We start from the raw sequence: 21,526 nt of genomic DNA, 5'->3' as shown, positions 1-21,526 counted from the left end.
GGCTCCCAGATATGATCTCTCACTCAAAGACACACAATGCCTGATTGAGGGACCCAGCATGAGGAAGGGAGGGCCTGCTGAGAGCCACCCTCTGCCCTTGCTACCATCCCTCCTCTCCTGTGGGCCCCAGTGCCCACGGCCCCCTCCCTCCCATGATCCCTCTTTTGTGGCCTGGGATCCAGAGATGATTCTAGGCCTTGGATGGGTGTAGTACCAGCAGCAGCCAGCACCTCCCTGGTGGCACTGTCATTTCATAAATCTGGTGGCCTCTGATTGGCGGGGGGTGAACTTCTGCCTCCAGGGTCTTTGTTCACAGGGAAGGCCCGCCGCTGTGCAGTTAAGTGCCTGAGTGGCACTTAATTTGTCAGGCCTTCCCTAACAGAGGTGACATGGGTCTCCTGCCATGGGATCCCTGTCACCTCCATGAAATCCAGTCCAGAAGTTCTATCCTGTTAAAATGGTTGGTATTTGGAAGATGCAGAGGGATGGAATCAGTCTTCGGTGATCGTGTGAGGGTGATAACATGAGGCCACCAGTTTTCCACAGTGCCCTATTTTCTACGACATTGACTTCATAGGGGGTTTAAATAGTTATTGATTTGCTATTATTCTTCTTGCACTACTGCCCAAGAACAATTTCACCTTCCGAATGTTTCAAGTAGTAAATGGGATTTACATACCAAAAACAGCTTTGCTATTATTTGACATTGGTAATTATACTAGCAACAAGTTTAAGCTGTAAAACATCTAGGTGATCAAGGTATAAACACCAACACTATATGGACATGTACTCCACCTTTCAGTTATGAGTTAGCTATTGGGAAGGGGAAACTCAGGCTCTTTGTGGATATTATCTTTGTTCAGACAAACCTGCCTCAAGGATCATAACAAAGTGTGAGATGGGATTGTATGAAAAGAGGGGCTCACCTGGGGATTTGACTGGAGAATAAGCTGTGTAGTAACCTCCTCTTTTAACTGTACTCATTCAGTTAACACACAAGCAGAAGGAAAAAACATTAAGGAGAGATGTTACCACACAATCATAAATAGAAGAGTATCAAATTCAAAACACAAGAAGGGTTAAGAACAAAAGAAAAATTAGTACAATTACAGACAACATTTAGCTGAGTAACAAAGACTAATATAAGGAGATGAGGACATATCAGAGATCACAAATATACAATCACACATAGGGCACAGTCCGTTATGCTTACAGGTATGAGAGACACAATTTTCTGAAATATAGACAAGCAATCTTGAGAAACAGACCTGAAGAATAATTGTTTAATAATGACTGCAAACTGACTATGTGAAATAGGGCATTGAGTTTCCATTCAAAGATTCGGAGTGTGTTATTTATATTAAACACAGCTTTATTCTGCTACATGGATAAGTTCAAACATGCAGGTGCCTTTTTTGTTGGTGCATTATGAAAGAATATATGTGCAGCTGTCTTATAAAAAAAGTGGGGGTAATTTTAACTAATAATATAAAATTGCAATATCAAATTGGTAGCCCATTTTATAACTCGATTGATTTTCCTTTGCAACTGAAAGTACAGCGGGGTGTATAATTGGCAGCTAATTCAATATCAGCCATTTTATACCAAGGGGTCGTTTGTTGGGAAAGGAAACTGTGTGTGTATCTGAGAAACGGGAAGCAAAGAAAATCCTAAAGTGTTATCAATTCTAAAACTCCAAGGGTTAAATGTCTAACAAAGTCTCCAATTCATAATAAATATGATTTGCTCCCTCGTATCTGTAGTACGTGGGTGATTTTTCTGCCAATCAGCTAGGGACACAATACATTTATTTACAATAGTTACTTGGAGAAACGTTCAAAAGCCTTTCATGTGACGTAAACATCAATTGAACTGTAAGGGATAAAGGTCAGAAATGGTCACTCAGAGAACAACTTAGACACAAGATAATACATTAGGAATGGAAGGGGTCTTTTTTTGTACATAGAGGCAAATTATCTTCCTGCCAGCTCATTCACAAACACAGTTTCCTCAGGGGCTTGTTCAAAGAAGTCCTTCACTTTTTTGATGTTTTTACTATACTGCCATTTTAAAAAGTTGTACCTGATGCAGGAGACCTGCTTCGCCGAGATGGCCCAGGACTTTTTGATCCGGAATGTCGTGAGGTACTACCAGAGCGTGAGTAGGATGATTTCATCACACGACACTCTGAAAAGAAAGGATGAGCCCTATTATTTTATCCTTTGCATTTCAGACTTTTACTAATAAATGGATTTCATATCTTTATTGATTGTAAAATGTGTATTATCTATATTACAATGCAGTTCCATATTTATCTTCAACTGTGATGTCTTTAACATGGAATTATGGTTTCATATCGAGTATGGCAGCAGAAGTTAGAGTTTTAGCTATACAAGAGAAGGAATACAGTAAAATCTTGATGAGTTGACTCTCAGAGAGCCACCTCCAAATTTGGGTTAAGTAGAGCTTCGTGATAGCCAAGGAGGCCTCATTACCACATGAATGCATCTCTATGTAACCTGATATGCCTACAAATGCAGCCGAAGTCAAAAATAACAGATTCAAATGCCAAATGAAAACACAGTAAAGCAGTAAACGTGTGAAAAAGTCTTTATTCAATTTGTTCACACCTTACAATGACCTGACCTTGCAAAAGGCCGGGTCATGGCATTAAAAAAGGCTGGATGTCATCCAGGCAGTTTTGTTAACCTTGTACTGCATGGATAGCACCTTGACATTCGTGAAGCAATGCAGTTTCTTGGACTTGCCTATCACAAGAAGCTGCAGCTTTTCATTGCCATCCATGTTGGCGCAGGCCATAGCTCTGCTTTCCATCATTATGGGGAGAAATTTTAGCTCGAGTGACGGGCAGGCGCGTGGCCTGACCGAGTGTAAAATGTTGCGTGATGACATTGGGCGACGTCATTGTGCACTCGCACGATATTTTGGTCGGCGGACATGTGCCAGAGCCGGCAGTGCACCCACCGACAATTAAAAGGCCTATCAAGGCCATTAAAGTCATAATTGAACTACCCATCCAACCCTACGGTTAGTGGGCAGGCATAAAAGCCAAGCGGCCTTTGCATTTTTTAGGAAACTTCATCCAGGAGTGGGATGAGGTTTCCAACAGCAAATAAAAATAAAATTTAAATTTCATTTGTAACATGTCCCTGATCATATGACAGAGTCATTTTTAAAATCTTTATTTATGGTGTTTTAAACTTCATCTCCCTGAGGCATGGAGCTTTTCCAGTGTGCACCTGTGCGAAATTCGTGCTTGCCCGCGCCCTCCTCCCCCCCACCACACGGAGTGCTGAGCGCTGCCGCTCACATTTCACACTGGGTGGGCCTTAATTGGTCTGCCAGTGTGAAATTGTGGTCTGGCCCCAATCGTGGGTGGTGGTCGACTTCTTGACCGCCCCCACTGAGCCCGTCTGACGAGGGAAAAATCCTCCCCTTTGTGTTTCACCTTTAAACATCAAAGAGCAGTTTGACAAAGATGGTAAAACAGTCTGGTTTCATGCGTGTAAAAATGTTTCTTGATGCATACTCGTTCAAGATGTGGTCGAGACCATTTTGGAGCCAATCATCTGCCACTTGCTGTTACTTCCGCATCCTCACCACACGGATGACGATGTTGCCCAGCCACCTGTTGCTGCAGGTGAACTCCATGAGGCCCAGCTTCTTTGCCAGGTTGACTTCCTTCTCCTGCAGGATTGGACTGGAGATGGGACCATTATCTGCTCGGGCTGTCTTGAACCACGTTTTGTTGGAGAACATACCTGTTGGTTGAATTGTTTCAAGATATTCACCTTGTGTTTCATAATGGCGGACAAATTTGATGGTGGAATCTCCCGCTCCTTTGCAGTGTCCATGTCCTGCTTCGCTCCACAGTTTTCTGCTTGCTGTATCAACTTCACCTTCTCTCCGATTGACAACGCTTAACTTTCTCACAAGTTGATCCTTACTCCCAGGTGATGCATATCCTTTCACAGGGAGATCTCGATACCAAATGTTGGCTTGTTCAGCACTCTATTTTGCGCTCTTGTGTGGTCTAACTCCATTCTGATTGGTTGGTGTGGTCATATTGACAAGCTTAGACAAGTTTGGCTAATCTGGAGTTACCAGTGAGGAATTTCAGTTTATCACAGGTGTTCTATGGGATTTGCTATTCTGCTGATGGGATTGGTTGACAACTTTGACATAACAAAAATTATGTGTCATCCTTGTTTGACATATCACGATTTCACTGTAACTTCAGTTATGAATTAAATAAGCACTTTGTGTTTTGTTATCTTTGTTTTCAATTGTACAAGGTATTGTAAATCTGAGAAGTTAAATTATCCAGGCTTATTTATAGTAGAACCTTGTACAGGTGCTTTTATACTGTGCAAGTGTCACTGGGTACCTGAAGTATAGGTTCACACATTCGGCCGCAATCCAAAACTAAATTAATGAGACCACTAAGACTTGCATGCTGAAGACCCATTAAAAATGATGTAAGGGAGTTGCAAAAGTATTACATTTGACTTGCACAGTAGTCTCAAAGACATACTTTAACACCCAAAGTTGAATCTTCCTGGTCCCATGGAGGCATGTTTGAAAGTGGAACTAGAAGCAACCTTGCAAATTAGAGCGTTATGTTGGTGGGCAGATGCATTGCTGCCTCCAGCAAGATCACCCGGAACAATGGAAGTCGCTACCTCCCCAGCAGTGGCAGGTAGCCAATAGTTACCAATTAGGCAGCCAATGAGAGGTACGCGGAGGACACCTTTAGGTTTTTTCTGGCGTTGGAGCAGCCTCCACTGAGTGCTGAGCCCAGCAACTCCACGGTGGGGCCACCATTCAAAGCTGGTGGTCCTCTAAGCCTATGGATCTCACAAACTGTCAGGGATGAGATTCGCATTTGTTCCTGATGGAAGGCAGTAAGATTCTACCTCCAGTGTGCATTTAAATAGGTCTTGCACCGTATGAAAGCACTTACAACTAGATCACAATCTGAAAATACAGCAACTCAAATTTACACTGAACTTTGGAGCCTCTACCATCACTATGCATTGCTCCAGGCTACAACACGCATGTCAAAGTGCATATTGCCACAGCAACTCAGCCTCCGAGGGATCTGAAACATACCACCACCACCACACTTACACTGAAACATCTCTGTTGTAACTGTAGTTTTAAGGAATGTAGTGATTGTAGGTTTAAGACTTATTGTACTGTGTAGTGTCACATGACAGTGTGAACAAACAGCACTAAGTGCGGGAAACCTTAGGGATGGAATTTTGTTTAGTTGTAGATCTTGGTGGAAGCATGTAACTGCTGCTGAAGCTCTGTAAATAAATTTCACTGATTTTTATGAGAAACCTGTCTAGAAAATCAAGTCTATAACAACTAGTGATAAGGATAAATTGGTTCCAGCACTGCCCCTCGCCCAATGAATGTGAGTATATTGTTTTAAACAGAAGAAAAGGAAATTATACCCACCAGGTATGCCACTTTTTGGCAGGATCGACCCCTTCTACTCATCCACAGAGTATAGGAATCAATATATAGAACATTTTAGTTTCCGTTTCCAAGCAAATGAAATAACGGTGGAGGAAAAAATAAAAGCAATTCTCCTAAGCGTGAGGGAGTAAAACTTATAATTTAATCCATAGCTTGATGGCCACGATCGCTCCTGATTCGAAGACCTTCAGTGAGTTGGTGGACCTTGTAAAGGGTCATTTTCAACTCAAACCCTCCATAATCATGCTGAGGTTGAAATTTAATTTGAGAGTAAGAGCCCTGGGGGAAACCATAGCAACATACATAGCGAAGCTGAAACAGCTAACCGAACATTGTGACCCTAAAGGATATGTTAAAGGATCATTTGGTCTGCGGTGTGCATGATGATGCCGTTCAACAACAGTTATTAGCTGAAATGAACACCAATTTTAAAAGAGCATTGGAAATAGCCAAGTGGGACTCGCAGGCCTTACAGGGGGTACAAAATGACACCTTTTTCTAGTTGGACCTCCAGATGTGATGCGAAAACCAAGGAATCAGCCGCGAAGCGGAAGACAGTCCCTGCTACCCGAAAATTTTAAAAATATACAGCGGACAGCTCAGCAGCAAATCTGAAAATGAATTGTTACCGATGTGGAAGTAGCCATATCCTGAAACTTGCTGTTTTAAAGAGGTGTAGTGCCATTATTGCCAATAAAAGAGGGCACATACTGAAGCAATGTAAAGCAAGGTTGAGACAGACTCCCGGGCAGCAAACTAAACTGATTGAAGTACATAATGTGGAAGAACTTGAAACCGCTAATTCCTGAAAACAGAGCCAATCACTGTTACTCTGCAGTTCAATGAAAAACCTTTGATTATGGAACTGGATACTGGTGCATCAACCACTATAGTGGGGGAGCACATATTTAAATATTTAAACAAGGGTACTCAACAATTGAATATGGAACAAACTTCAGCCAAATTGAAAACATATACTGGTGAAGCCATACAAGTGAAAGGTATTACCACTGTACCTCTTTAATAGAAGCACCAGGCAGCACAGCTCCCTTTGATTGTAGTGGAAGGTGAAGGACCAAGCCTTCTAGGTCGTGATTGGTTAAAAGAAATTAAACTAAACTGATCTGAAATTTTCCAGCTGAGAGCAGGGGGACTGCCAGAGCTGCTAAAGAAATATGACAAGGTCTTTTGAGAGAAACTGGGGAAAATCAAGGGCCTACAGGCTAAGATCTATAAAAACAAAAAACTGCGGATGCTGGAAATCCAAAACAAAAACAGAATTACCTGGAAAAACTCAGCAGGTCTGGCAGCATCGGCGCAGAAGAAAAGAGTTGACGTTTCGAGTCCTCATGACCCTTCAACAGAACTGTTGAAGGGTCATGAGGACTCGGAACGTCAACTCTTTTCTTCTCCGCCGATGCTGCCAGACCTGCTGAGTTTTTCCAGGCTAAGATCTATGTTGACTCTGAAGCAACTCCTCGTTTTTTAAAGCCAGGGCCTGTGCCTTATGCCCTGTGAAGGTTGACACCAAATTAAACTGTTTAGAGAGCGGGGTATTGTTCAGCCAGTTCAATTTTCCGAATGGGCAGCATCCATAGTCCTGGTCTTGAAACTGGATCAAACCATCCGTATCTGTGGGGATCACAAGTTAACAGTAAACAAGGCTGCCAAGTCAGACAAATACCCTTTGTTTCAGATTTCCAGTATTTTGCTTTTATCCTATCCCCATGATTGAGGATCTGTTTGTCAAATTAGCAGGAGTGAGAATTTACACTAAATTAAATATGAGTCATGCACATCAGCAGCTGGAACTGGATGATACATCCAGAGGATTTGTAACCATAAACACAGTCAAAGGGTTGTATCAATACACATGCCTGCCTTTGGCATTTCTTCAGCCTGCATGATTTTCAAGAGGACGATGAGAGCTTGCTACAAGGGCTACCTCAAGTCATGGTCCACCTGGACGACATCCTAATAAGCGGGTTAACAGAAGTGAACACTTGGCTAACTTGGGAGAAGTCTTAAAACAATTCTTGGAAGCAGTGCTGTGCTTGAAAAAGGAAAAGTGTATCTTTCAGGCAAGTGAAGTCATTTACTTAGGCCACCGGGTGGATGCCCAGGGGTTACACTTGGTAGAAGAGAAAGTTAAAGCTATTAAGGAGGCACCCCCACCTACAAATGTGTCAGAGCTCAAGTCATTCTTGGGTATGGTAAATTATTATGGTTGATTCCTACCCAACTTATCAATGGTCCTAGCCCCTCTACCCTCATTATTAAAGGGAAAAGCAACGTTGGTCTCGGAAGTCACCTCAAGAAGAAGCCTTCACGAAAGTTAAACAGCTCTTGCACTCTTCGAATTTGTTAGTGCACTACGACCTGACAAAAGAATTGGTGCTAACTTGTGACATATCCCACTATGGCGTGGCAGCAGTACTATCTCACAAGATGGACAACGGTTCAGAAAGGCTATGAATCCAGAACCCTCTCTATGGCCAAGATGGATTATTCATAAATCGAGAAAGAAGGGTTATCGATTATTTTTGGAGTTAAAAAATTCCATCAGTATGTACATGGTCGACATTTTACTCTAGAATCTGATCACAAACCACTCTTGGGTCTGTTTAGCGAAGAGAAAGCTATCCCTCTCATAGCTTCTGCAAGAATTCAAAGATGGGCTTTGACTTTATCATCACAGGAATATACTTTTATGCACAGACCAGGGTTGCATATAGCCAATTCAGATGCCCTATCGCCTTCCTTTGCAGGAGAGCAGTGAACATGCTCCAACTCCCCAAGAGATCGTATTAGTGATGAACTACCTGGATTCTTCGCCAGTCTGCGCAAGACAAATATGAAACTGGGAGAATCATGATCCAGTTTTCTCTAAAGTACGAGAACAATTATTGAAAGGATGGTCCCAGGAACGAAACCCCGAAGAATTGACGCCATTCTTCACTCAAGGGAATGAATTGAGTAGTTAGGATGGTATCTTATTATGGGGTACATGAGTCGTCGTTCCTTCACTATGAAGGGAACCTCTCTCAACTGAGTTGCATAGCGCACATCCTGGAATTTCCAAAATGAAAATGCTTGCAAGGAGCTATATATGGTGGCCAGGTATAGACAGTGATATAGAAAAAATGGTTAAACACTGTCTCCAGTGCCAGCAACTACAGAAGTTGCCTGTTGCAGCCGAAATGCAACTTTGGGAACGGCCTGGTCGACCCTGGGTGAGACTGCATATAGATTATGTAGGTTCATTTCTAGGCACGTTTCTACTAATAATCAATGCACATTCCAAATGGTTAGACGGGTACAAAGTTAGGTCGCCAATGTCAGATGCGATTACAGAAAGGTTACGCCAAAGCTTTTCCATACATGGATTTCTGGAAGTCATTGTCTCAGACAATGGTACTGCATTCACTAGTGCTGAATTTCAAAGACTCATGAGGCTAATTGGTATCAAACATGTAAAGACAGCACCGTATCATCCATCATCTAACGGATTGGCTGAGAGAGCAGTACGAATTTTTAAAGTTGGGATGAAAAAATTGTCGGGAAGATCATTGGAGACTTGGGTCACGTTTCCTGTTTCACTATAGAACAACCCCCCACACTACTACAGATTCAACACCTTCAGAATTACTTATGAAGCGCCGCCTTCATACGAGATTAAGCCTGGTACTTCCCAATTTGGAGGGAAAGGTAGAGAACGTCAAGGGAATCAAAAAGTAACACATGATTTGCATAGTTGAGAGCGAGAATTTACTGTCAGTGAAACAGTATTTGTACAAAACTTCAGTAGTGGATTGAATTGGTTATCTGGTGTAATAGTTTCTGTGACTGGACCACTGTCGTACCACGTAGAAGTGGAGGGCCGGATCACCTGAAAATATGTGCATCATTTGAGAAGAAGGGAAATACCCCAACAAACCGATGTTCCACCTGTAACCATTGTAGAACCTGTGGTCCCTGTTGTGATTGATCAACCAAGGATAGACAAATCAGATGTCTCCGTCGGAGTGGATAACACTGAACTGCTTGTGCCTAAGGTGGTATCTGATGTTTCTATGGTTCCAGAAAATGAAAATTCAGTAACAGACTCTAAGGTTGTGGAGCTATGACGTTCCATCCAGATCATGAAACTACCTGAGAGACTTAATTTATAATTTCATGACCCATATGTATATTTGTAATGTCATGAATGTAATTGTTCTTGAAATTATAAATTGTAAAAATTAAAGGGAGAGGAATGTAGTGACTGTAGCTTTAAGATTTATTGTACTGTGTAGTATCATGTGACAGTGTGAACGAATCAGCACTAAGTGCAGGGAACCTTAGGGGTGGTGTTTTACCTAGTTGTGGATTTTGATGGAAGCATGTAACTGCTGCTGAAGCTCTGTGAATAAAGTTCACTGTTTTTTATGAGAGATCTGTCTGGAAAATCAAGTCTAAAATGTTTCACCTGTTGTTTATGTGGGGACAGCAATTGGACATTGAGCAGGAATCGAGAGTTAGAGCAGGTATACGAGTTGAGAAATTACAATGGGGTGAGAGCCTTAGCGGAATTTGTAACTGAGGATTTGAAAATGAATAAATTAGTATATTAATATATTGGGGGATACAGAACTAAAAAAAATTGACCAGGATGGAGATGATACATGTGAAATATAGGAGTTCTTATGTGTTTTGGCCCAACTTGGCACTAATGAATAATAAATAACAATAAATGTAAATAAACTGTTACTTTGGAAATGGCCAAGCTGGTATTTTGTTTTCACCAGGTACTTCTGCCTTGCAAGTCAAACATCCTTTGTGATGTAAGTTCCTCGAAGCCTAAGGAGGCAGAGTGTCCTGCACTTCTACCAGGGCAAACTATATCTCCATTCCACACAGGAATCCAATAAAAAACTTACCATAATTTCTACTCTTTAGTGGCATAACAGTTTGGTTTCAAGAACATCTGGACTATTTTCTTAAGTAATTAAATTTGGTGCAATGCCCCTTCAATGTGATTCAGTGTAAATTCTATCACCCACAAACTCACATCGGCTCAGATCTTTCTATCCCTATATGCCAGCAGTGAATGCTGAGACGTTTACCATTATTGAGACTCTCAATGGCATCAGATGTTCCGGGAAGCCAAATTATGCCCAAACCTGCAACTACACTGGTATGCCAAAATAACTGTGTGGGAGCCCTCACTGGGGGAGAGGGGGCTGAACAGTGTTGGAGTGTGTGGGCATTGTTGGGGGGCCATGAGAGGGTGTGGACAATGTCGGGGAGTAAGAGTTGTTGTGGGGATTGGGGGGGGTGGGGGGGTGAGTATTGTTGGATGAGTGAGCATTGTCAGAGAGAGGGGGGTGAGTGAGCATTGTTGGGCGGTGTAGACATTGTTGGGGTTTGTGGGTGGTGTGCATTATTGGGTGGTGTGGCAGAGGTGAGCATTGTTGGGGATGAGCATTCTCAGGAGTGTGTGGAGATGCTGAACACTGTCAGGGATGTGGGAGGGGGTGAGCAGTATCAGGGATATGCAGGGGTTGAGCATCATCAGGGATGTGAATGGAAGGAGCATTGTTGGGGGTGTGGGGGTTGTGAGCATTGTCAGGGGTTGGGGTTGGGGGTCAGTACTGTCATGGAGTGTGGGGGGCATGAACATTGTCGGGGAGTGAGGAAGGTCAGCATTCCCGGGAGTGAGTATTGTCAGGGTGCAGAATAGGAGTAAACATTGTCAGGATCTGTGAGGGTGTGTGGGTGAATGTTGTTGAGGAGTGTAGGGATGGGAATGAGCACTGTCGGTATGCAGGGGTGGGATGATAATTGTTGGGTGGGGTGAGCATTGTCAGGGAGTGGGGGTAGTGGACATGGTCAGGGTGCGGGGGTGGGATGAGCATTGTCGGGGTGCGGAGGTGGGGTGAGCATTGTCAGGGTGCAGGGGTGGGATAGGCATTTTCAGGAAGTTGGCAGGGGGTGATGAGTATTGACAGAGGTACGGGGTGTGAGGTGAGCTCTGTCAGGGGATGCAGGAGTGAGCATTGTCAGGGTTGCAGGATGGGGGAGGGTGAGCATTGTCAGGGGGTGTGGGACGGTGGACATGGTCAGGGCATGGTGGTGGGGTGAGCATTGTCAGGGTTACGGGATGGGAGGTGAGCATTGTCGGGGACGTGGGGGTGAGCTTTGTCAAGTTTGCGGGTTGGGAGGTGAGCATTGTCAGGGAATGTGGGGACAGTGAGCACTGCCAGGGGTGCAGTTTGTGGTAAGCATCATCAGGTAATGTGGGGGGTGGTGGGTGAGCACTGTTGGAATGCGGGGGTGGAAAGTAAGCATTGACGGAGGTGGGATGAATAATGTCAGGGTGGAGACTGAGCAGTGTCAGGGGTGTGAGTTTGAAAGGGGAACCCAACAAAGATAGGTTCATTAAAACAGTGGAATCCAATGAGCTGTGACAGATCTCAAGAGGCATGTGCTCAGTTAATGATGAAAAAGGGGGCATGACTTTGCTGGAATTGGGCTTCACCACAAAGCCTCCCAACTCACCTCATCACTACTACTCCGCCACTGACCAGAATAATTGGGCTATCATATCTTGATTGCTACTTTTTCTCCAGACTTTTGGTCTCTGAGCTTCTTTTGAGTTTTTGGTTGAAATTTGAGTGCCAGAAGAAGTGCTGCCATCACCCAAGTATCCCATTTTCATATCAAGGTTTATCTCCCTCTCTCTCTACCCTCCTGCAGCCTAACAGCCCTCTGAGAACTCTGTGTTCCTCCAACTCTGGCCTCATATGCATCCTCCTCTTTCTTTGCCCCACCATTGGTGGTTGTGCCTTCAGTTGCCTAGGCCCTAATTTCCTGAATTCCCTTCCCATATCTCTCCACCTTTCTTCTGCTTTAAAATGCTCCTTAAATTTACCTCTTTGACTAAGTGTTTGGTCATCTAATGTCTTCTTTTTTGGCTCAATATCAATTTTTTTGGTGGTCCAGTGATGCACCTAGCCAGCGACGCTCACATCCCATGAATAAATTTTTAAAAAAGCCTTGGAATGATTTACCATGTTAAAGATGCAATGTAAGTGCAAATTGTTATATTTTGTAATTCATTAATGGGATGTGGGTGTCGCTGGCTAGGCCAGCCTTTACTGCCACCCCTAATTACCCTTGAGAAGGTGGTGGTGAGCTGCCTTCAAGGACTGCTACAGTCCATGTAGTGTAGGTACACACACACTGCTGTCAGGGAAGGAGTTCCAGGATTTTGACCCAGTGACAGTGAAGGAACGGCGACATATTTTCAAGTCAGGATGGTAAGTGGCTTGGAGGGGAACTTCCAGTTGGTAGTGTTCCCATGTATCTCCTGACCTTGTTCTTCTAGATGGTAGTGGTCGTGGGTTTGGAAGGTGTCTAAAGAACCTTGGTGAGTTGCTGAAGTGCACTTCTTGTAGATGGTGCATACTGTTTGTTGGTAGTGGAGGGAGTGTATGTTTGTGGAAGGGGTGCCAATCAAGCAGGCTGCTTTATCCTGGATGGTGTCAAGCTCAACGCTAAAGCAGAGATATTAAAAGGAACAGGAATGACATTTTGTTTGAATTATCGTTGACTTCCACCGAACCTATTACTATTAGACAATGTTAATGTTCAAACATAGCAAAATGTCACAGGGCGTTTTAGCCTTCCTTTGTCATTTACTTTTCCTTTCCCTAGCCAATATTTTCCCTCTTTTCATGAAAACCCCAAGGTAGAATTTCCATTGGGGATTCTTTTATCTCCTGGCATAACTTTTGGTGAATACACCAGAAAAATGGTATACCATCCATCCATAATTAACCAAAGTCCACGAGGGGTTGTAGGCATCTCTCTCTGCTTAGTGCAATTCTGCACACCACTGTCCCCCTCCATCAAGCTTCTGATATTGTCCACCCATCCAGTCTTTCTCCGACCTGGCCTGTTCTCACCCCGCCTTTTGCAGTGTTCGTATTTTCTCAATCTCCAATTTTTCACTTCAGCTAAATGGTGTACATGGACAATTAAACCATTTCTCTGGGGTCACTGCCAATCTTCTGCAAAGTTATGAACAATGTAGCAATCATCTTACATGAGGTGAGGCCCTGTCTGTCAGGTGGCCGTAAAAGATCCCATGGCATCATTCAAAGAAGAGCAGGGAGCTCTGAAGGACTGCTGGCCAACTTAAACCGGGCAGCAGATTGGGAGGAATAGTCTGTGCCTGCTGGCATCGGGTGTATTCGATGCCGTGAGCGAACAATATGGTGAGAAGGCTAAAAATCGGTTTCACAACATTGCGAAACCAGTTTGCAGTCATCGGCTCAGCCCATCAATGGCAGGCCGCATTTCTCACAATCGGACTTCAGGAATCTCATTGTAATACATCAGCATTTCTTTATAAGGCTGGAGCACAGGACTCAATCCCCCCCACCCGCTGGATCATCCGCCCATGTCAGCTTGCAATCACAGTGTGTTTCACAACAGCGTATAAAAGGCGTGCACTTGGCAGGCTGCACTTTGAGAGGATGAGGGGAACTCGGAGGTGAGTGCACAGTAACGTTGCGGAGCACTTGCCTGGGTCACCTGTTGGACTTCATTGGTTAGGGAGGGGGGCAAAGGTTACCCACTTTGGGGGTGGGGCAAAGGCTGCCCTGCGGTTGAAGGTAGTGCACAAGCACATGTGGGGGTGGGGGGGTGGACGAGGGAAGCAGCCACGCAATAGGGAAACCTTGCATAAAGTGACCATTCTTCTGCAGCTGAGACACTTCAGGCACAGCCACATTAACATGCATGGAGTCGGGCACCTAGCTTCTCTGCCCACTCAAGCAACGCAGAGGCATCAAAGTGCCACCAAGTGCTTTTCACCTCTCAGGTACGGACTGCAAACTAATAAGCATTTTAGTGGACTGAAGAACAGTTGGACAAATGGGCACATTGTACAATCTCCTTGCTAAAGCTGGCCATGGAGCAGTATCTGGTGGAGGTGCTCACAGCCCCTTGCAATGTTATCATCCTGTTTTGGACCAGTCTCCCCCATGGCTCAAGTTAACAGTGCAGCCTTGCAGCGCGGGTTAGGAGAATGCCTGTGCCTGAGCTGAGATCACAGCATGCAGTCCAGTGGGCGAAGCTGCCACCAATTGGTCAGATGAAGTGGGGTGGAGCAAGGTGGGTTTTTGGGCAGCCAAGCAGTGCACTAATCTCTGGCCTTCCAAGTGGTGGCCAGCACTCTCGGAATGCGTTAAGGGGCCTTCAGACTCAATCAAGACAGGATCTTGGTACACCCAAGCTAACCCACGCATCTCTCTCTTTCATTTTGCAGGAGGATCAGGATCATGGAGCCTGGTGTACAGAGAATGAAGACAACAAAGAAGAGAGCACCTGAGGCACTTGGCTGCAAAGAGGGAAGAGCAGCACCCTCTGGAAGAAGTGGAGGCTGGTGCACATGCACATGGCGCCCAAGAGCCACAGCAAGCCGTCGCTGGTCAGCACCTAGCTGGACCCAGGGTCCTGCAGATGACCTAGAATCAGTGTCATCGAAGACTGCAGATGTCTAGAGAACTGGTCAGTCACATCTGCCAGCAACTGCAAGATTTGGCGCCGGGTGGACATGGAGGGCATCCACTGCCAATGGCCAGTGAAATTGACAGCAGCAGTTGATTCTTACACAAGTGGCTCCTTTCAGGGCTCCACAGGTGATCTCTGTGGGGTATCACAAGCCTCCACCCACAAATGGATCCATGAGGTCGCAGGTGCCATCTTCACGAGGGAAGACAACTCTATGCATTTCGCCTGGGACCAGGAAAGCCAGGATGCAGAAGCGATTGGATTTGCCCAGATCTCAGGTTTCCCACGGATGCAGGGTGCCACTGACTGCACTCACATGGTGTTCAGATCTCCTCACAACATTCGGTCAACTATATCAACCGCAAGGGATTCCATTCGCTGAATATGCAGCTGGTGTGCGAGATTTCCAGCGAGTATCCACAACTCCTACATTCTCAGTCGGTCACAAATCCCTGACACCTGCCAGAGTCCACAGAGGCTGCAGGGATGGCTCCTCAGGGACAAGGGCTGCCCACAGCGGACATGGCTGATGACACCTGTGTGGTGGCCTCAGAGTGCAGCAGAGTGAAGGTAATAACGAGACTCATGCTGCAGATCACAACTTGGTGGAGCAAGCAATCGGAATGCTGAAAATGAGATTCCGTTCCTGCAATAAAGCCTGCAGAGGATGTCACGCATAATCATTGTCTGCTGTGCTCTTTATAACCTGGCGCTGCAATGGAGAGAGGAGCTGGCTGAGGAGGAGATGGAGGAGCTGAAGGTCTCCTCCGATAACGAGGGCATTGACGGTGATGAGGCCCTCGAAGGCGACAATGATGGCGATAAGGCCCTCACACTGGCCAGACGAGGCAGGTGCGCTTGGGAGGCCCTCATGGCTGCCAGGTTTGTGGAGAATGGTGACAACATGCAGTAAGGGGACACCATAGATTGTCACATTGCATCTATGAACATTTGACTCCAGTCTGGCAAATGGCAGTGCACATACCCTCTGTAATAAAGCTCCTGTCATGGAGACACAGCGGAGGCCCTAATAGTCGCTCAATTGCAGGAGGATGATGACGACATACAGTGCGGACACTCCAAAAATCTTCACATAGCCTCTGAGAATTTCTGACTCCTGTCTGGCCGAGGGCAGCTTGCTTACGCTCTGTGATCAGGATCATGTTATAGAGACGCAGGCATGAAACTTTAAAAGCTTCTGATCCTTTGTCAGCCTTTCCTCCCAGCCATTTTTCACAGGAATGCATAATTAATGCACGGTGTGAAAAGCCGTCATTGGCTGCTGCTTCGGTACCAAGTAATAGTGAGTAAGCACTGTGCTGTTGGAGCTGTCAGCTATTGGGTGAGAGGCAAAATTCTCATTGGATATAAAAGATCCCATGCCACATCTTGAAGAATGGATAGTTCATATTTGCCTCAACTAAGATCACTAAAATTAATTATGTGCTCATTTGTCTCTTTGACATTTAAATCCAAGTTCTTTGTTCTACTTACCAGCATTAAAACCGGGGAAAACAAAACATATGTATGCATGCATATATTTAATATATAGGTTATTCTCCTTCAAGTATTCCTAACCCATTTTCAGGAATCCAGCTTGCCTTTTAATATCTATCTTGATTGGGAAAACTGAATGCGGCTAAGATCTTTACCCAAAACTTAGAAAGTGGAGAGCTAAATATTAATGCTCTCATTTATCTATATTAAGCATACAAAATTGTGCTCTCGCATATTCCTACAGGCCATGAAATAGCATTGTGAAAATCTAAAAAGTGAGCCCAACAAGCTCACAACAAAAAATGGTAGGACAATTCTGGCACACTCAAATTTTGAAGCACATTTTACTTATGCTAAAATCTTACTTAAGAATGGAAAAAAATCTCAGAAATTAAATCTCAGGAAAACTCAATTTTTAGGCAAAAAATCCATAGGTTGCTTTTAAAAGCAAAAAGGTGCATTTCTGTGTTATAATAATGGTGACTTACTCTAAATGTGGCTGCTCTGTGAGCCTGTTAAAGACATGCTTTATATGGCATCTTTCAGGATGTCGCAAAGTGCTTTTACAGCCATTGCAGTACTTTTGAAATGCAGTCTCTGTTTTAATGTAGGAAATGCAGCAGCCAAATTGTACAGAAGAAGGTCCCAAAAACATTAAAGAGGTAATGAGAAAATAATCTGTTTCAGGATGTTGGTTGAGTGATAACTATCGACCAGGAGACAGGGAACAACTTTACTTTTCTTTGAAATAGTGCAATGAGATCTTTAACATCCACCTGAGAGGGTAGACGGCTCTCTGTTTGCTGATCCAAAAGACAGCACCACTGACAGAGCAACACTCCCTCAGTACCACAGTGGCTTGTCACCTTAGATGTGCTGCTCAAGTGGAATGCTCGGATGAGACTTGAATCCAGAACAACCTTCTGATTCAGAAGCAAGGCTGCTGCCAGTTGAAGCACAGCTGACATCTTAGCATGAAGATCATCTGTGATATCTACTGGATTTAATAAATATGTAGAGAAAATCTGATATGTGACATTAGATCAACAAAAGTAAAAAATATTAACGCTTATTAAATTTTATTACTTTATCTGATATCAGGATGAATTTGTCTTCATGTTCGGTCTGCCCTTTTATTCATTATAATTTGTCATTGTATAGCTATTACAGCAATTTAGGTCGAATGGTTCAAAGCATTTGAATCTCACAGTGAGTATGAACTTCATAATTCATCTAATGGAATCCTTTCAACACTCAAATTTAAAATTTAGACAACAAATTGAAACATGCTGCCATTCTCTTTGACAAGAAATGCATAAGACTCTGCGAGCTAAATTGGATGAAATCAGGCACAGGGATAATGATGTGCGATTAATCTGTGTCCATTGACTGCAATACTTCGTGGTGCCTGCTCATTTGAATGATTGCTGTGTGCTGTCTCCACTAACCACACTGTTAATTAGTCCCATGCATTAGTAAGCAGCCCAGCAACAGTTATAGCTAGCCTCCACATCTCAAACAGGATGTGAAATATGGCTAAAGCAGGTGCTGGCAACCGTGTAGGAAGTCAATCTGACCTAGAAAGCAGTGAATAGTGGCACAACATGCACAACAGTGGGCTGCAAGGTTTCCAACACTGCACTGGAGGCCTTGGTGGGGAAGTGGGAAGTAGGAGGGGTGTCCTATAACTACAGGAGGCCAGGAGACCCTTTAGGCATATGCTCATTAGGCCGTGGGAGCAGAGAGCTGAGCGGTCAATGCCAGGAGTCAAGCCCCATGAACCTGGATGTCTCCAGAAATTCAATTATTCAAGTGGTCAAGCTAAATTAATGTACCTTCAAATGCCATTTCCTACCAGCTGTACCAGTAGCCTGATTTACTGCTTAAATTACTCCCCCACCAAAACCAATGACACCTAGCAATAACCTCCACCAAGCAGGTCTCACAACTTTCATATGCTTCACCTCACCCTCACATATTTTGTAGTACCACAGATCTCACACCCAACATCTCACAGCTTGCGCATACAGTCAACTATCCATGATAGCCACATCAGCCAAACCGTTTCATGACACACTCAATGACACACTTTTCTTCTCTCTTGCAGAAGAATGTGTCACACAACTGGAGGCAACAAAGGTCAGACTCACAGGGCAACAGGTCCACCTGCATGTCCCAACCCCTATGGTGGAAACGGCATTCGTCATTACTAGAACGACCATTGCTGAGACCATAGCCGACGGCTTGGCTCAAACCACTGAAGGTGACAGTATCCTCAGATTGGCTGACAACTCTCGAGGGCGGGACCTCCTTCCACTGAGAAACGGAAGTTCTACTCTCAGGTAATAAAGGCCATCCTCACCATGTTATCATTGCGGGCAGCCTTATTTAAAGTTGTTTGCTTTCCAAATGTCTTTTGTTCCAGACGGGGGGGAGCGGTGGTGGTGAGCAAGGTGCACCCCCATAAAATTCAGCCCAATGTTTCGGGTCAATTTAGACTCTGTTCTGATGAGAGGTCATTGACCTGGAACATTAATTCTGTTTCTCTCAGGTTGTTATGAAAACTATACTTAACCTTGTTGAGAGCAGAGGTCAGGAACTTTAATTCCTGATGGACCTTGGAACTTTTGCGCATGCACAGACCAGGAGAAGGCTGCACAAGAGCAGTTCTGCAATTTTTATGTTTTTTTTGGGCCCAGTGCACCTGTGGAGGAGGAAAAAGCAACACCAAAACCTGGGTCAGATGACTGGCAACAGAGCGCCATTGTGTCCCAACAAAGGGGACAGGGAGGGATCCCAAAAGAAGAATCCCAGAGAGGGGACAGGGACAAGAAAAGTTCCCAAATCAGTTTAAAAAAGAGCAGAGAAATAGGCTCCAAACAGAAAAAGGGATGCGAAGAGCAGACTTTAAGTGTAGAAGGCAGCTGAAGGTTGGTGATTCCATACTGTTAGCATCTGGGGTAAAGGTACCCCTTTGGAGCAGTACTGTTTTGTTCGGCTTAATTGAAGATCTGAAGTTGTGCTTGTGAGTTGGTGCTTGAATGTTTACTTGGGAATCCAAGACAAGATTGAAACCCTGCGAGGTGGGCCATTGTTAATGCTGTCCAAGTTGGAGTGACTTTTGAAGAGAATTCCAAGGTTAGATTTTCAAAGGTGAAGACTGGAATCCCTCATGAGAGAGACAGAGTTTCAGTGAAATTGGTTAACTCACAGTGTTTACTTACATCTGGGTGAGTTGTTGAGAAATCATGGACTCTGTCTTGGTTGCATTTGGCATTTATTGTGCAGTGTGGTGTGTTCAACCACAGTTTGATTGTTAATTCACGTGTGCCTCATACTTAACCTGAATATTAGAGTATAAGAAGATATTGTAAATTGTTTTATCTTTCTGACCTTGTAAAGTTTAACTTTGTTCAAAACCCGTGGAATCTTGTGGTTTTATTCATCGAGCAAGTGTCTTGAATCTTAAACGTGTCTACTTTAAATAAAACCTTATTAATCCCTAACTGAATCTTACCAAAAACTTGCGAGAATGGTCAAGGCACAGATGCTGCCTTACCTGCTGAGTATTTCCAGCATTTCCTGTTTTTATTTCAGGTTTCCAGCAGCTGTAATATTTTGCTTTTGTCTGACATGATTCAAATTGCCAATTTAACTGGAGGGCAGCCACCAGTGAAGGCTGATTGTGATCACAAGGGACCCAAGTAAATTGAACGTTCATTTATTTTTACAATTTTCTCAACAGCGAGGAAAGGCAGGAATATTCCTCAATGGCTCATAAGGAAACTTTAGGCCTTCCTTGTCCAGGGTTTCCCTCCACTTCTCCTCATTACATTCCCCTCTAGACCCCCCACTTCCCATTTATCTTATGCCGGCGACATTTCCCATGGGTGTCTGACAGTGGCCTCCTGCTGCCAGAATTGCTGCTCCAACCTGCTGACCTCACCATTCCCAATAGGTTCCGATGGGATTCTCCTAGCAGGATGATAACGTGGCCTGGAGTAAAATGGCCCAGGCCTACTCTTGACACCTTTATGGGGGTTTCCCTCCTGCCTTGGCTTGTGCCTGCCATCCTCCTGCCACCCTATAAAATCAGGTTTAGATTTTTGATGGTGTCATTTTAATACCATTATTAAACCACTAGTTTGAAATGAGATAACGTAAAATCTGGTGTCCAATCCATTTAACACTGACCATCACAAACAGTCTCTTAATCAATATTTAGATACCAGTCAAATAGATTTTTGTTAAGATAGTGGCTGGTGCTGCTTATATGAAAAGATGGCTTCTTTTCTTGGTCAAGTTCCTCCTCTTCTCTCTTTGCCTCACCTGAAGGACTCAGCTCCTTGATTAGGTAAAGTTCCATGGGTACTAGGCTTCCCCTTATATCTTACACAAGTGGGAGTTATCCATTTATGAACCCCAAAAGACACTTAATTCCTGAGGCATCATAGCTAAGACTATACATACCGAACAATAAAATAATAGGCTTCCAGCGGAAGTGCTGAATTATGGCCAAAAAAAGGAACCCTGGCTGCCTTCCTCTCTCCATAGAGGCAGCAACCCTGCTGCCAACTCCAAGACCAGCTGACTCAGCAGACACCAGGCTATTCATCATGGGGTAAATTCATCATTGGTAACGTCTCAACAAGAAACTTTTCTCTTTCTCTCAAGTGCTAAGGAACACAAGCTCCAACAACTCATCGAAACCAACACTCATCTAGGACCCTCCACCCCTGCCTGTCTCTCCGTCCCCACCCCATCTTCCAATCCCAGCCCCAGCCGTGTATTCACTATACCCCTTGACCTTCCCCTCTCCGATGCTGAACGTTCAGTGCTCAGCAAAGGACTTAGTTTCATACCCCTACGCCCTCACCTCAATGAATTTCGGGCTCGGCATGATGCTGAACTCTTCTTCCGCCGTCTTTGTCTCCGGGCTCACTTCTTTGGGCACTAGTGC

General features: G+C 44.3%; 1 protein-coding gene across 2 annotated transcripts in view; it reads right to left on the bottom strand.

The window, feature by feature from the left end:
- dclk2a (doublecortin-like kinase 2a) overlaps positions 1-21,526 on the bottom strand; it is a 670,049-nt gene that overhangs the window by 414,880 nt on the left and 233,643 nt on the right. The window contains exons 4-5 of one of the 2 annotated variants that reach the window (XM_041199370.1): positions 2,083-2,187; positions 927-974 (exon numbers count right to left, since the gene is read on the bottom strand). In XM_041199370.1, the coding sequence (XP_041055304.1) occupies positions 927-974; positions 2,083-2,187 (153 nt within the window). The remainder of the gene's footprint in view (positions 1-926; positions 975-2,082; positions 2,188-21,526) is intronic. The other variant, XM_041199378.1, reaches the window with a different exon arrangement.

The sequence above is a fragment of the Carcharodon carcharias genome, chromosome 1 (genome assembly GCF_017639515.1).
Source record: "Carcharodon carcharias isolate sCarCar2 chromosome 1, sCarCar2.pri, whole genome shotgun sequence".
Classification (NCBI taxonomy): Eukaryota; Metazoa; Chordata; class Chondrichthyes; order Lamniformes; family Lamnidae; genus Carcharodon; species Carcharodon carcharias.
Note: the sequence above shows the minus strand (reverse complement) of the source record. Positions and strands in the feature narration are given on the sequence as shown.